Source organism: Pteropus vampyrus, unplaced genomic scaffold, assembly GCF_000151845.1.
Source record: "Pteropus vampyrus isolate Shadow unplaced genomic scaffold, Pvam_2.0 Scaffold115, whole genome shotgun sequence".
Classification (NCBI taxonomy): Eukaryota; Metazoa; Chordata; class Mammalia; order Chiroptera; family Pteropodidae; genus Pteropus; species Pteropus vampyrus.
The window spans coordinates 809,489-826,825 of record NW_011888896.1 but is presented as its reverse complement, the minus strand read 5'-3'; the positions used below and the strand labels follow the sequence as shown (position 1 = coordinate 826,825).

Below are 17,337 nucleotides of genomic sequence, written 5' to 3'. Positions count from 1 at the left end.
TCCTCAGATTCAAAAAATACTGTATTTAATACTCTATGTGATAGACTCTATTACATCACCTTGTTTTAGTTCCCTCACATTTCTTATCACTATTGAAATTTTCTTGTTTAGTTAATTTTTCATTGTTTATTTTATCTCATTAGTATTTATAGTACCTGAGCATATAGTCTCTACTGACCTTTCTTTTCTTGGGACCTCATCTAATTCCATAGTTTGAAATTAGCTCCATCCATGTGCTGACAACTCCCAAAATCATATCTCTAGCCCAGACCTCTCTCGTGAACACCAGACTCATATGTATAATGTACAGACACACACATACACACACACCTCTATAACATATACACTGCATACACACACATATACGTTTGTTTATTCTACATGTCCAAAACAAAATTCTGAACTCTCCCAACTACTCCACCAACATTCCCCAACCATGGCCATTCCCATCTATATTGATGGCCATTCTATCTATCAGGTAGTCAACCCTGACTCCTCTTTCTCTCTCACATTCCGCAGCCATTCCATTAGTAGATTAATCGTGCCTTCAAAATATATCCAGAATCTAACCAACTTTTCATCATCCCCACTGTTAGCATCCTTGCCAAGCTTTCACCAAGTCTTATCTGTATTACCACAGTAGCCAACCAACAAAAATCAAGTCTCCCTCAATCCTCCATTACAGTCTATTTTCACATTACTGAGTGATCTTTTTAAATATGAAGCAAGTTACAACAAAACCCTGCAATGACTGTTTCACTCAGTAAAAACAAAACGCTATCTTTGGGTATCTGTCACCTCTCTAACTTTCTCTCTTGCTACTTCCCCTTTTGCTCACTCAAGTCTTCTGAATTTTCTAAACGTTAACGTTCTTAATAAGAATGTATTGTTTTTATTAACAAAATAACCTCCTAAGCAATAAAACTATGAAAGAGTAATCTCCCTTTTTACTCACTTTCTCTGTAAGTACAGAATAAAATAACAGGGTCAAGTTAAGTGTTTAGGAAAAAAATACTAAGTTCGTGGCAAGAGCTCGTAGGGCCTTGAATGCCTGTGTTTCTGATGAAGACTTTAATGAACACAGGCCTCTAAAATAAATCAAATCACATGGTATGGTAGAATGATTTCTGCATTGGGGATTGAAATATCTTATTAAATCTTCTCTCTACTACTTAATAATTGTGAGAGCTTGACTAAGTCACTACTCTCTCTGATTCATAACTTTCTTATGTGTAAAGATGAACTGATTCATCCATAAAACCAATAAATTTGGTAGTTTACAAGAGAAATACTTATAGAGCTAACCTACCAAAAACATATATAATAAATTGACTTATTCCCAGGAATATTATTGTAAGTTCTTGATTGATCTACATATACAAAAGGATGACAGAGAAATTAACTAAAATATCACGAATGTTAACGGTCTGCTTAGAGAATGAATTAGATACAACTTCCAGAAACCTATGAAGTGAACTCGAAAGTGAGAGGGGTGGAAAGACTCACTCTCTAGGAACTTGCAAAGGCAAAGAAGCCACAAACCTAAGGGTCCTGAAGAAAATAAAGATTTACAATGTTCAGACTGTATCTGGATCTGGGGTTGAGGCAGAAGCCTTCAGATGACGATCAGGGGAGGAATTAACAATCAGGCGGTCCTCGGTAACTGCTCTTGGCTGAAACAAACGGCGAGTCAGAAAAGAACCACCTTTCGATAGAAAGCTAGAAGCTAGGTTGTAGTTTCGTCTTCTTAGCGGATCAATTCTAGCAATTTTGTCGCCCAACATGAACCACTCACCGGGTCAACCAAGCTGCAAGACCTTATGAGTTGGAAACAAGTGGTCAGACTCCACACAGTCCGACAAATCGCTAGGTGACCATCTGCTCCGCAGACCGTTGCTAGGGAAATAGGGCAAGGCTCTGGGCTCACCTCATCACGGTTTTCCCTGGGCAGGCCAAAGAGCTTCGGGGGCGTGGTTACGTGCGTGACGCACGTAAGGGGCGGGACAGAGGCGAAACCGGACCCAGGGACGGTTACATTCCAGGGCGCATGCGTGCTGTGCCGAACGGCAGTACCCCTGGAAGTTTTCCGCTGACTGCGTGAAAGGTGGGGGTGCGGGGGGCGTTATGGCTGCTGCAAATTCTTCTCCAGGCGTATTTCTGCGAGAAGCCACCCAGCGAAAGTTGCGGAGGTTTTCAGAGCTGAGAGGTACCAAAGGAGAAACCCCAGCTCTCCACCGGCAATAGGGAGGGTCCTTTATGTGCCGAGAAATTTGCTGGACTATCAATCACTTCCTGTCTGCTTCTCACCTGAGAGCCTAGGACACTGACACAGGCGTAGCTAATACTCTTGAATATTTTATTCTTTCCTGTCACTTTCTTTTTTTACGTTATGCTTGCTTCTTTAACTTCGTCTCTAGTAAAATGTAAATATAAATGTATATGTATATGTGTATATAAATTAAGTAAGGCAGGAGGAAGGGAAAGAAAATATTCTTTTACAAAGTTGTAATATTTAGAGTTCTGTAATGAAAGAATTCATCAGGAGCTAGGAGCTTTTTTGTTCCCTAGAATTTTATGTCACATTCCAAATCCCTTTGTAAAATCATATGGCTCACTTTAAGGTAATAAAAATAAAGTACCCACGTTTATAAACAGCAACATTGTAGGAATGGATCCTTGAGTTGAATCTTTCTTAGCCAACAAACACTACATGGTTCTGATATATGGAAATTAATTTGCAACGCTGGAGATTCTTTTATTCCTTCGTCTCTTTTTTCTTTTATTCCTTTGTCTCTTTTTTAAGAATTGAGGTAATCTTTAGCAAGTCAAAAAGTACTTTTAATGAAGAAACGTTAACTTTCAGAATATCTAAATAAATTGACATATAGACCATAGGAGCAAGTAATATAAAAGAGAAAAAAAGTAGACCTACTGAACAATCTTCATTAGAACTATCTTGAATCATACTAACTGGCCACTAAATATCCCCTAATTCTGAAAAGCAGAAGATATATTTATGAAGATGATAATATTACCTCTTTTTTTTATCTTTCCAAATAAGTAGGCCTGTAACAGAATTCTGACAATACTTATATTTTCCTTGATTTTTTTTTTTTTCATATAGGCAAACCTGTGGCAGCTGGAGAGTTCTGGGATATTGTTGCAATAACAGCAGCTGATGAAAAACAGGAACTTGCTTACAAGCTACAATTGTCAGAAAAGCTGAAAAAAAAGGAGTTACCTCTTGGAGTTCAATATCATGTTTTTGTTGATCCTGCTGGAGCTAAAATTGGTATGCATTTATGGTCAGATTTATATCATAGGTTCTAGGCAGAATAATCAAAGAAAAGTTTTCCTGTGGCTTACAGTTTATAAATTAGCATATCTTTCCACCATAGTCTTTACAGACTTTAAATTTTTTAATGTAAATTCACTAATTTTTAAAAAAAATTAATAGCATCTTTCTGACACATTGTGAACTTATGAAAAAGTCAAGAATGTCATGTTATTTAAAAGAGAAATTTGTTAGTTTTGATAAAATTTACTTAGATGGTGAATAATCCTTTGTATCTCATTAGTCAGGCTCTTAAGGTCCCTCCAGACTCTGAACTTTTTTCAGTGATGTACATGAAGAAAGCAAATGAAGAAAAAATATGTATACTACTTAACGAACGTCTTAGGACCACAGTGCAGAATGCAAAAGAGCACAGCCTAATGACTTAAGTATCATTTATATTTACTTAAAAAATCCAATTTAAGTAAAATTTGCCTTTTGTCCTTCCATCGCAAATAAAAATGCATGCTATTTTTTGTGAAAGCCATTTTCCATGTAATACTTCAAGCTGAAGCCACTTGAATACCAGAGATATGGTATCTATATCTGACACTGGCATTGCTATAATTAGCCAGTGTCTTAGTCCTTCAACTGTGCAGTCAGTACTCTATGATTCCCATTATATAGATGAGAATATGAGGCACAGAAAGTTAAACAATTTGCCCAAGGTAACTAGTAACTGGTAGTTACATTTAAGATACTTTTTAGGAGAGCAGATGCTAAAAAACTTTTTAGAATCAAATTTAACTTGTACATTTGATTGTTATATGGGAGAATTATTTAAATGGATTTTGCAATTTGTAACTCCAAGTAAATGTGTATATACTTAACAGTATTCCAGTGTTGCAGATTGCTTACTTTATTATTTCTTCTATTTTCAGGAAATTAGCTCATCATTTATTACCGAGGGTTGATCTCTGGGTTTCCATACTAATTGTTTATTTAATCACTATAAAATCTATTTGATTCTTTTGTCTGTATTTTTGCTCTCTGCCAAGTTAATTATAGCCAAAAGCCATATCCTTAAAGTTATAACATCTAACTTTACCAGAATTACAAAATTTTAGTAGATTTCTATGAAATAAGTTGTGCTTTTTGACTTTGTTTTTAAGGAAATGGAGGATCAACACTATGTGCCCTTCGATGTTTGGAAAAGCTATATGGAGATAAATGGAATTCTTTTACCATCCTATTAATTCACTCTGGTAAAGTTATACTTTACGAATTTATATTTTCTTTTCAGTATTTTACCTTTGATATCTTAGGGACATTTTTCTCTCTTGCGTATACTTTTCTCCTTTTTTTCCCTCGCCTTTGAAGTTACTCTGCTTTGAAAGCAAATATTTCATGCCTTTCTTGATATTTTAAATTTGTAAATAGTATGTTTTTCACAAAATTGTCCTTAAAATTATAGATCACATACATTCTCAATTTTTTCATAGCTGTTCTCGTTATGTAAAGAAAAAATTACTTTCCTAACGCAGAACTCATCAAATATGAACATTTCTCACTAATTCTTCTAGAAGAGTTTCTTGGTGGTGTAGGAGAGAGGCAGGTTTAGCACTGCGATTACCAGACTTTTGCCAAAACCTTATATCATGAGTTCTTACTTGATTATTGGTGGCCAAAGTCTATAATCTTCAAGAGTTTTTTAAAAAGGCAATAACAAAACATGGAGTTGACAAGAATATACATAAGGTAAAATTACACACAAAGAAGGACATTTTATAGCAGAAAAGTAGAGAAATAATCTCAGAACAAGGGATAGTTCTTAAAATTGAATACATTTAGTTATATGAAAATTTTGGTTATATGAAAACCTCTGTTATTTTTCTCTGTGAATTAGGGGCTGATGAAAATTGTCATGGATTGGCACCAGGGCTTCTGAGGCACTTACCATCTTATGATTCATATAAAGAACAGTGATTCTTTGTAAAGATGATATCAAATAAAGCATCCCAGTTCTGATTTTAAGGCTGACAAAAAGTAAAGTAAAAAAAGTTTTAAAAAAATCAAATTGTATTATTTTATTTCAAAACAAGTATTTTATTACCAATTTAGTAAAAATAAAATACCAGTAAAATATATAGTTAGGAATATGTAATTCTTATAATGTTAAACTTTACAATTGGCCAGTCTTTGGAAAAGGAAAAAGTAGAAAGTATTAGCTCTCATTTGTTGAACAATGTACTATGTGCCAGGTGCTTTACATATGTTATTGATCTCATTAAACATGATAATGCAAGTATTTTACATTTGCTGATTTGGAGTGAATCCAAAGATAAACAACTGAAAAGTGCTGAACCAGAGTTTGAAACCAATTTTGTCTGACTCTTTCTACTCTGTAATAATGCCTTTCACTGTAATTACTTAACATAAAAATGATGTAAGCTATTAAATGTACTTAGAACACACTTTTCAAGGAATTAAACCATAGGGCTCATTATAGAGAGAAAAGCCTATTTAAATTAAAAACAAGTATAAATTTTAAAATGCTTTTAAATAAATGCAGCTTTACTTTCTTTAAGTGTATGTAATAATTTAAAGAAAGATACTGTATCTGGAAATTATTGTTTAATAGGTAATGTTGGAATTGGTATATTAGTTTTTTGTAACTTTTTTCCCTCTATAGAATAGATTCTTATTGTAGGAGTTTAAATATGGTTGAAATTTGTTGTTTAAAATGTAGATATGAAGTCATGTTTTAGCCTGTGGTCCTCTTTACTGGTTATACAGTTGATTTAAAATAATCACATAGTCTAAAGTATATTAGAATTCTTTCCTAATCTAGAATCTTTAAAACTACAATATGTCAAATGGCTACAGGAGATTTGTTCTTTGAATTTGTAATCTGGAATTTATTATTCTTTCCTGAGTTACAGTAATGCACTGTACATATTAAATATCTTTAGAGACATTTTGAGTTACAACTGATGCCCCTGGGTTTTTAAAATCTTGTAAACAATGATATAAATATTTAAAAACATTTATTTTGTTTAATTTTATAGGTGGCTACAGTCAACGCCTTCCAAATGCGAGTGCTCTGGGGAAAATTTTCACTGCTTTACCTTTTGGTAACCCCATTTATCAGATGTTAGAATTAAAACTAGCCATGTACATTGATTTCCCCTCACATATGAATCCTGGGATTCTTGTTACCTGTGCAGATGATATTGAACTTTATAGTATTGGAAAATCTGAGTTTATTAGGTTTGACAAGCCTGGCTTTACTGCATTAGCTCATCCTTCTAGTTTGACTGTAGGTACCACACATGGAGTATTTGTCTTAGAACCCTTTAATTGTTTAGAATATAGAGACCTTGAATACAGGTGTTGCCATCGTTTTCTTCATAAGCCCAGCATAGAAAAGATGCATCAGTTTGATGCTGTGTGTAGACCTGGAAATGTTTCTCAACAGAACTTTGCTGAGAGTGACACTACCTCTCTTAAATTAGACCCTGAGTATGTCTACACAGACAGCCTATTTTACATGGATCATAAGTCAGCGAAAAAGTTACTTGCTTTTTATGAAAGCATAGGCACACTGAACTGTGAAATAGATGCCTATGGAGATTTTCTGCAGGCTTTGGGACCTGGAGCAACTGTGGAGTATACCAGAAATACATCACATGTCACTAAAGAAGAATCAGAGTTAGTAGATATGAGGCAGAGAATATTTCACCTTCTTAAAGGAACATCACTTAATGTTGTCGTTCTTAATAACTCCAAATTTTATCACATTGGAACAACTGAAGAATATTTGTTTCACTTGACTTCAGATAGCAGTTTGAAATCAGAGCTTGGCTTACAGTCCGTAGCTTTTAGCATCTTGCCAGCAATTCCGGAATGCTCTGGTAACACATCCTGTATCATTCAAAGTATACTGGATTCAAGATGTTCTGTGTCACCTGGCTCAGTTGTGGAGTATTCCAGATTGGGGCCTAATGTTTCAGTTGGGGAAAACTGCATTATTAGTGGTTCTTATGTCATAACAACAGCTGTTGTGCCTGCATATTCCTTCATGTGTTCCTTAAGCTTGAAGATGAATGGACACTTAAAGTATTCAACTATGGCATTTGGAGTGCAAGACAAGTTGAAAAAGAATGTTAAAACATTGTCAAATATAAAGTCACTTCAGTTCTTTGGAGTCTGTTTCCTGTCATGCTTAGATATCTGGAATCTGAAAGTTACAGAGGAGCTGTTCTCTGGAGACAAGACATGTTTGAGTTTATGGAATGCTCGTATTTTCCCAGTTTGTTGTTCTTTGAGTGATTCAGTTACAACATCCCTAAAGATGTTACATGCTGTACAAAACAAGTCAATGTTCAGCCTGAGTAACTATACGCTGTTGTCTGTTGAAGAAATGCTTGTCTACAAAGATGTAGAAGATATGATAACTTATAGGGAACAAATTTTTCTAGAAATTACTTTGAATAGAAAACAGTCTGATTTAGAGACATCTTAAATATTATTTACTTTGCCTTTCTTGTTTGGGCAGGATTGCAAATACAGTTTTCTGTTGACTTTGTTTCATCAAAGTGAATTAATGAAAATTATATTAATTGCTGTAGCATAACAATTATAACTACCGATAAACCATTTTTTTTAATTAAAAATAAGATTTCAAGGATGTAAGTTCAGAAAAGGGACTTCTTGGACGTCACTATTTTAATTTTTTCTTTTAATAAAGATGGATTTATGGAGCATCGTTTTGTTCAAATAATACTATAGTAGTTTTAAAAATAATTTTCTAAACATACCTTTAGATTTTTTCCATCTTATTTTAGGCTTTGGTTCCAACAAAGTTTTAAGTGTTTATTGGCAGTTTTTTCCTCACACTTAGTAGTCCAATTCTGATGGACTAATAAAACTGGCAAACTATAGGGTTTTCAGAACACCGTAAGAATAATGTAGAAATACTTTTTCAGAAACAAATTCATAGTGGATAAATTCAGATTAAATCAATGCTTAAAATATTGTGATTATCTTAATTGATAAGAAACAACTGAAATTAATGATGAAAATCATTCTCATTTATTGATCAGAATGAAACAAAAAGGGTACATATGTTATTTTATCTTTTATAATTGGACATGTGTTTGTATATCTTAAAAATGTGTCCTAAATTTCCATCCCTAGTAAAACATAAATACAGAACCCAAGTATCTGTGTGGAGAAGATGGTAGGAATAATTGAGATTCACTAAAACTCATTTAAGTTCATTTTCAACATCACTTTCATCCTCTCTTATTAATCCCTTTAACAGAACTGTTAAATTACCAGATGGACCAATATTACTTTCCATTTCTTATTTTCTGTTCGTGCACTGGTGATGATGCTGAGAAGCGATAAATAGCCAAAAGGTAGACAGCAGGAAGGAGCCAGAAGAAAACAAAGACAGAAAATACGCAGATGATAAACAGCTTCAAGAAAATAAAAATTGGCTGGAATCTCAAGTTATGTGTTCCTATTTTGGTATAAGCACATATGTGAAATGTCTTCATATCAAAGTCTAATGATTAGAGAAAACTTTTGTCCGAGTTTTGTGTTTTAACATGATTAAATTGAAATAAGAACTGGTCTGTGCCACTTTTATTTATAGTAACATGTCAGTGTGAAAATAATTATTTGGTAAACCAGAAGCGACTTTTGTCTGCAAACTTCAATTATGATATTTATTTTTTCTTCTTTTTTTCAAGGTTCTCTACAAGGACAAAATAATGATATATGGTAGCTGTTGTTTTGCACTTACTGATTTACTTGCATAGCTTTCAGAGCATATTATGTATATATCATTTATTAAATGTTCAATACTGTGTTTAATAGTATAAATCTATAATCTTTATATTTTGCTGTATAAAGGGCCATCAATTATTAAGAATTATTTTCTACCAAAAAAGAGAAAACACTACCAATAAAACTACTCAATTTTTTCTTTGTTTGAAGTTTTTATGTTTATTTATTGGAGATCTATTTTAAATGCACCTAAATATGTATTTTCATCATTTCACCTGCTTGCACATACATATAAAGGAACAAAATGAATATTGAAATATAGTCAAGACTGTCCTAAAACTTTACATTCAGATTCAAACGTTTCTGAAGCACTTTTCAACTCAAAAGAGTTATTGATATCCATGTGTTTCAACCTAGTATCATTTTCTATGTTATCAAAGATAGTGGTAAAGTTGTATTTCCTAAGTGCCCCTACCACACCACTGTCTGGATTTTCCTCCAAACTGTGGATGCCAGATACCTGTTCTGCAAGTTTTTCATGCTATTTGACAGTTTACTCACATTTCTCTAGAAAAAGGTGGCTTCTATTCAGTCATTGGGAGGTTTCTGACAAATTGGTGTTCACCATTTTAATCATAATTCTGCACTATGGATGAATTCTAGTTGCTTTGAAATATTACCTGTTACAAAGAATTTGGCAGTCCCTCTTGCCTTGAGATGCATTGCTTGGTATGTAGTACCATCTATGTACTATCAACAGTGTTCCTAACAACTGAAGTGATAATTCTGTGCATGTATAAGTAAGAAATTAAACATTTCCTCTAGATTTATTATTTTCATAAAATCACAGCTCTTATATACTCTAAATGTTTGTAAAGGATGGCTACTATGTGTATATATATTACATAAACTTACCGATGAGTTAATAATTGACAATGACCAAGAGGGGCGTTTGATATTTGTTAAAAATCCAACATTTGGTATTTATTCACCAAACTAAGCAAAACAAATAAAAAAGGTGTATCAATATGTATACTAAGTTGAAATAAAGCTTCAAAAATCCAAGTGACATGCTGAAAATCACAAAATTTTAGTGGTATCAATCCAGAATTCCCACAACCTGTGCTGATCCATTTATCTTCTGGTGCTAAGCAATGTTTCCTATTATATAAATATTACCATATTCAGCGTAGAGCCAAATTCAAAACTTTGCCTGCTGCAAAATGTGTGTATGGCTGATAACTGATGTACTACACAAAATCAGGGGTGTCATTCACATATACCATCATGTCCTCTGAACTTGAGCAACTAGGAGGTCTAGAAATTAGACACTTCGATGTAGTCTAGTAGAATTAAGGTAGAAAAGCTATATATTTTATTTATATATCATATAGCTTATATATATGATATATATATAAAAAACCTTGCTCAAAATTGTCTAAAAGATTTTCAGGTATTACTTTTAATTTAGTTAAATGAAACACAAATCTATGTCAAGACCTAATTTTCATAGCAGCATTCAGTAGCCAGGATATGGAAGCAACTGAAGTGTCCTACAATAGATTGAATAAAGAAGCTGTGGTACATATATACAATGGCATATTACTCAGCCATAAGAAGAGATGAATTATTGCCATTTGTGACAACATGGATAGACCTCGAGATAAACATGCTAAGCGAAATAAGCTAGAGAGCAAAAGTTGAAAACCACATGATATCACTTATATGTGGGATATAAACCTAAAAGCAACAAACAAATAGAGACTCATGGACATGAACGGCAGACCAGTTAGTACCAGAAGGTAGGGAGTGAGCGGAGAACGAGGAGGTAGATGGGGCAAAAGTGGTCAAATATGTGGTGACAAACCTGTGGGCGGTGAACACAATGCAGTATATATATGCCTTACTATTGAATTGTATACCTGAAACACTGGATTTTGTAAACCAGTGTCACCATAATAAAAATAAATTTTAAAAAAAATGAGAATAGGAAAAAAGCCTAATTTTTGAGGAAAAGTCCTTTTTTAATTTACTTGAAAGGTACTGTTTTAAATTCCATTAGTGCAATAGAAATAATTGAAGTAACCATTAGCTGCTGAGTTTAACTTAATCTTTTACACTTCTAAAAATTTTCTTTGGACAAAGCCAATTCCTACTGAGGTTGAGTAACACAACTTTTATTGTTTATACTTCGTGAAACTATTGTTAATATTCCTTGTATTGAACTTTGTCAGAGGTTATTGCACATTTTCCTTTCTTCCGATGTCAATGTGCTAAGCTCCATATAATATACTAATTTGTCTATTTTCACAGAAATTTCTGATGAGATCTTTTTTACATATTCTGAGGGGAAATTACACCAGTCTCTCCTGTCCCTGGCAGAGCTATCTACCTGAGCCACAACAAACCAAATTTGCCACATCATTCAAACTTGTCAGTTTGGCTATAGTCTAGAACACAATTTTGCTTCAGGTTAAAAATTGGAATAAAGGGGTAAGAGAAGCTGCTGATTCCCTAAGGCACTGATATTTGCAAAAGGTGAAGGGAGAAGATGCCTGTGAATTAGTCACTGTTATCATCCACCTGTAAAGCAGTTTGATTACTGACATTGTGTCTAAAGATGTTCATCCCAAAGGCATTATTGTCATGCAAGTAAATGATTGAAACTAACAGATTTAATGTTTACTTCTGGGCTCCTTGGACAAATAGTCTATCTTTTGAAGACTCTGGCTGCAAGAATCTAGTAGCCTTCCAGAGTGTAAAATTCAACCATTCAAATGGAGTAATTTGTCTCTGATTGCTGCAGACTGGTGTAATCCATCTGGTACTGTCATTTCCCAGCTCTCTCTGCCATAATTATATTCCTCTAATTGTGCTTCAATGCATCACTGAAACAATCTAAACTCTAATATCTATATTATTTGGGCACTGTTCTACGGTGTGTTACAGATCTGCTTATTGAATATCAAGCCTCCATAAAAGCTCTTAAAATCTTTGTTAACAACCAACATAGTGGCTAAATAATGTAACGAGTAACCATTCTTTTCTCTGCAGAACTGTTCAGATAGTTCAAATTAGTTTTCATTGTAAGAGAGTATCACATTGCCCAGAAAAGAATTAAAGCATTTACGTCTTGAGGCAAAAATCTTTCAAAACACAATTCTGGAAATCAAGTGTTCCTCTGATTTGCAAGTTGAGAAATGTACTACTCAATGAAGTTTTACATGATTGGTTTCTTTCCTATTATTTTTAGCCTTGGGGTTTGAGAAAGTAAATTATATTCACCAATATGCTGTTCTTCAGAGAGGTTTTCAACATTTTAATAAAATCTAAAATTAGAAAACTTTTACTACACAGAGAAATAATTATGATCATAACAAGTAGTCCAGGTGCAGATTTTAAATATATAGGCACACCAACAAGGTCATAAATTAACTTATAAAATTCACTACTTATATATCACTGGAATCAATTTTTAATGAAATTTAATAAGAAAGATCATCACTCATTGTAATTGGTTAAAATCGATAGAGTTTCTAATTAACCATTATCCAGTCAAATCAAAAGGTTTGTGTGAAAACTAGCCTATGAGAACAGAGGGAGAAAGTATAGAGGTTTAGAGAAATTCTTTTTTTTACTTGTTATAACAGCTAATGTTATTCATGTTTCTGGTATCTGCAGTCTGTCTCTCCCCATACCTCTAGACTACAAACAAGCTATAATTTCCCAAAAGATAAATAAATAGCAAAAACAAAACTTCTTTTAGCCATATTATATCAGGATGCAGTCCAATTTTTTTTTTTTTTTACGATGGTTTTAAAGTTGTTTTTACTAGCCATCATACTATAGTCATCACTGGATTTTAGATTTGCATATATACCTGCCTGCTTCATACCTCCCTCTTTCTGGAAAAAAAAAAAATTCTATAGGAATCTCTATTTGGAGAGCTCATCTTCTCTCTATAAATCCTGAAGAAATTTTCCACCTAGATAAAAATCCCAGTCATTCACCAAATTGCTCAAGGCAAAAACCTAGAAGTTATCCCTGAAGCCTCACATACTTTTTAATCATCCTTTTTATTCAGTTCTTCAGTAAGTGCAGTATACACATTGAAAACATAACCATAATCCATCCACTTCTCTCAACCCTTACTCAAGCAACCATTGGCTGTTACCCAAGTTAATGCAATATAACACCTTTTTGTGTGTAGTAATAACAATCATCTTATTTTTATAATTGTGCATGAAAGCAAATTTGCAGAAAGACTGCAAAGGAAAGATACTTTAACAGACTGGCATTGAGTTGTATTGGGCATTGAGGGAAAAAGGGATATTGTGGCCATCTCAACCTCGCTTCACTGATTTGATCTCTGTTTAGATTTCATTTCCCTCCCATGAAGACTGCCTTTTATGGTGATGATTCCTACTTTCTAACATTCCACACTGCTTTTTCTATGACGTTTTACTCGGTAATAGTCTGCAGTATCTTCACCACACATCTTTTTAATCCTTTTCCATATTTAGTATGTGTAATGAAAAGTCAGCTGGAATTTCACTTCCCCTTAGATATAAGCAGCATTAGCTCAACCTCCATTCTAAGCCCCATCCATGGATGTTCAAATGTCTTCCAACTATTCATGAATTCCTTGAGAATATATATTGCCTGGACTTCTATTCTCCAGTGCCTTTCCTCCCATTCACTCTTCAACCCAGTTCATTTAGGCTTTACCCAGCACCTCAGCACCCACTCCACTGAACTTGTGCTTCTCAGGAGTCCCAGTGCTCTTCTTTTTGATAAATCCAGTACTCTTTCTAGTTCTCATCTTAATTTTCTTTCAGCAGCAGTTGTCACTCTTTTTTTGTGTGTGTGTGATTATCTCTTATTTTTTGTAAATTTTATTTCTTATTAAATTTATGGGGGTGACATTGGTTAATAAATTACATAGGTTTTAGGTGTACAATTCAGTGTATATTGTAATGTGCATTCACCACCCAAAGTCAAATCTTTTTCCATCACCCCCTTTACCCTTATCTACCTTCCCCTTCTCCCTTTCCCTTTGGTAGCCACTAAACAGTTGTCTGTGTCTATGAGTTTTTGTTCATCTTGTTCATTTGTTGCCTTCAGTTTTATATCTCACATATAAGTGAAATCATATGATTCTCAACTTTTTCTGTCTGACTTACTTCACTTAGCATGACAATCTCAAGATCCATCCATGTTGTCACAAATGGCAGTGTTCCATCTTTTATTATGGCTAATATTCCATTTTACATATATACCACATCTTCTTTTTCTAATCATCTATGGAAAGCACTTCAGTTGTTTTCATGTTTTGGTCACCATGAATAATACTGCAGTGAACATTGGGGTGCATGTATCTTTATGGATAAATATTTTCAAATTTTGGGGGTAGAGACCCAGGAGAGGGATTGCTGGGTCTTATGGTAATTCTATTTTTAATTTTTTAAGGAACCTCCATAGTGGCTCTACCAATTTTATATTTATGGTATTGGCAGAAAAATAGACATACAGAGACAAATGGAACAGAATTGAGAGCCCAAGAATAAACCTACATACATATGGGCAAATAATCTTCAACAAAGGAGCCAAAAGCATACAATGGAGAAGAGAAAGCTTCTTCAATAAATGGTATTGAGAAAATTGGAAAGCCACATGCAAAAGAATGAAACTAGACTGCTATCTGTCACCACACATCAAAATTAACTCAAAATAAATTAAAGATCTAAATATAAGACATGAAGCAATAAATCGCATAGAAGAAAACAGGTGCTCAGCTGATGGAGCTTGGTTTTAGAGAGAATTTTATGAATTTGACATCAAAGGCAAGGGAAGTAAAAGCAAAAATAAATGAATGAGACTATATCAAACCAAAAAGCTTCTACATAGCAAAAGAAACCATCAACAAAACAAAGAGGCGACCATCTGAATGAGAGAAGATATTTGCAAACAGTGCCTCTGATAAGGACCTATATCCAAAATACATAAAGAACTCATGTAACTCAAAACAACAACAAGAAAAAACAAATAATCCAATCAAAAAATGGGCAGAGGACCTGAACAGACCGAAGAAGACATATAAATGATCAACAGACATATGAAAATATGCTCAATTTCACTAGCTATTAGGGAAATATAAATCAAAACCACAATGAGATACCACCTTACAGCTGTTAGAATGGCTATTGTCAACGAGACAAGTAACAAGTGGTGGAGAGGTTGTGAGGAAAAAGAAATCCTGATACTCTGATCATTCCTTCTATGCATTTTTCATTTAGGTTGAAGAAACCCCATACTCCTGGTTCTTTTCCTAAATTATTCGTCATTCTTTTCAAGTCTCCTTACCTTGTTCCTCACCATCATTCTTACCTCATATCACTGGAACGTTACAGGTCTTCGGATTTGGGTTTCTTTATCTACATATCTCTTTTGGAATATCATGTGTTCTCATACATCAACGTACTATCAGCTCTTAAGTCTATATTTCTAATTCCAAAGTATTCTTAAAAATGTTAAAAATATAATTCTATCATTAATTGTGACCATGTATCATAAGGTCATTTAATTCATCAATAATTAAATCAGTAGATGATGAAATTAGTAATATATGGTCCCAAATGTTGCAAGGAAGAAAATCTTTATACGATATTAGAAATAACTTTGTCCGGTAATAGAGTGGGTTGCTTTATGAGATAATAAGCTTCCTAATACCAGGAGTGTTAATACAAAGTGACTGGAAGACATTTACCAAGAGTTTTCCCAAGAAGTTCTTATTTTAGATATGTAGTAGGGTTAGATAATGGCTACAGGTTCAGTTTCCTGGGAAGTACAACTTGAGATGGAGTTTAAACTGCAGTATATTTTTTAAGGAGTGCCCCTGAGACTAATAATTGTGTAAGGAAGGGGACAGAAGCAGAGTTCAGCAGAAAGAAGTCGAGCTGCGGTGCAAGCCGAATGGCAGTCTCCAGGAGGACTTCTGTTGCTCAAATGGCACTTCACTGCTGTCTTGAGTTTGACCTGAGTGGCCAAGATTTATACTACACATCAGTCATCATTGGACATGGGCACCTTTGGAAAGAATATCTTCAGCAAGATCGCTCTCTGTGCTGAGGCAGTTTGTGAATGGGTTGCCAGCTGAAAGCTCTTGACTGACAGCATTCCCAGTAGATGAGGTAATAAGCCCTTCATTGAAGAAATATCTGGGCGCCACATCACGTTGTCCACTACAGTAACCTATAAAGTCCAACCCAAATATTGTAACTATTTGAATAAAACATTGCATGTTCTCATTCAAGTTGAATCATGATGACTTCCCAAATAAGCAATATTGTACATAATTTAAGTGGACTCAATCCATGATGAAAAAATCTATGCTTTAGTAGATGTGTCAATCATTGATTTATAGAAGCAATTTTTTTTATAATACTGTCATAAATCTACATGATAATCCTAAGTGCAAATTTTTACTTTTGACTAGCTGAGCAAGCTAAAATATTCATAAATTCACATGGAGCCAGATGGCTTCCCACTGAATATGCATTTGAATGATTCTTGTACATTATTTATTCCAAGAAGTGCACAAAATGCACCATCATCATAGCAGGGACTCCTAATAAGTTTGTTTTAGAAAGGAATCAGGGAATAACAGGTGTCCAGTGCTAACCATATTTTGGGTTGAATTTGATTCCAAGTGTATTTTAGAATTACTAAGAGCAAAATATAGCTACTTCCCAGTAGTCTCTGAAATATCAGAAATCTACAATAAGGAGGTTTCAGCAATTATGTCTAGTATTTGATAACGAAGAAAGTTCAATTTTGCAAAGATGTTTTTTAAATAATTTGCTTTGGTCTCTAAAAATTCATATGTATAATAATTAAAAAGTTAGATTGATTTCAGAACTTCAGCATTTAATTCTATATTTTCTATTCTTTTTATACACATATTTCTGGAAAATGTTTTTGTTTAGACATGAATAGCTACCTTTTGTCTTATAAGACTTTATCATCATCTGTGCTGAACTAAAAATTCAGTATGCAGGTGGTTTGTTTATTGATATAGAAATGACACCACATACAATATTATTATATCAATTTGATTTAAAGAGCAAAAAGATGTGTTTACATAGTCAGTTATGCTACATAAACCTTTTCTTTCATGGCTCTTAGTAGAAAAGTAACATCAGTAACAACCAAAATACTTACATAAATGTTTATTTTATATCCCATAGTCAGACATTAGCTAAAGCAAT

General features: G+C 33.8%; 2 protein-coding genes across 4 annotated transcripts in view; one reads left to right on the top strand and one right to left on the bottom strand.

The window, feature by feature from the left end:
- LRRIQ3 (leucine rich repeats and IQ motif containing 3) overlaps positions 1–1,986 on the bottom strand; it is a 167,860-nt gene extending 165,874 nt beyond the window's left edge. For 2 of the 3 annotated variants that reach the window (XM_011365695.2, XM_023533925.1), the window contains exon 1: positions 1,796–1,956. The gene's annotated coding sequence lies outside the window, so the exon portion shown is untranslated. Of the gene's footprint in view, positions 1–1,795 lie in introns of all 3 variants that reach the window. The other variant, XM_023533924.1, reaches the window with a different exon arrangement.
- Positions 1,987–2,018: 32 nt separating this feature from the next.
- Positions 2,019–8,913, top strand: FPGT (fucose-1-phosphate guanylyltransferase). The gene is made up of 4 exons (XM_011365694.2): positions 2,019–2,206; positions 3,125–3,292; positions 4,447–4,539; positions 6,343–8,913. The coding sequence occupies exons 1-4, from the start codon at positions 2,125–2,127 to the stop codon at positions 7,797–7,799; spliced, it is 1,800 nt and encodes a 599-aa protein (XP_011363996.1). The 5' UTR covers positions 2,019–2,124; the 3' UTR covers positions 7,800–8,913.
- Positions 8,914–17,337: the final 8,424 nt, after the last annotated feature.

Coding starts and splice junctions, on each gene's coding strand:
- FPGT (XM_011365694.2), top strand. CDS start 2,125: ATGGCTGCTGCAAATTCTTCTCCAGGCGTATTTCTGCGAGAAGCCACC. Junction 3,293..4,446: donor TCCTGCTGGAGCTAAAATTG/GTATGCATTTAT, acceptor TTTGTTTTTAAG/GAAATGGAGGATCAACACTA. Junction 4,540..6,342: donor CATCCTATTAATTCACTCTG/GTAAAGTTATAC, acceptor TTAATTTTATAG/GTGGCTACAGTCAACGCCTT.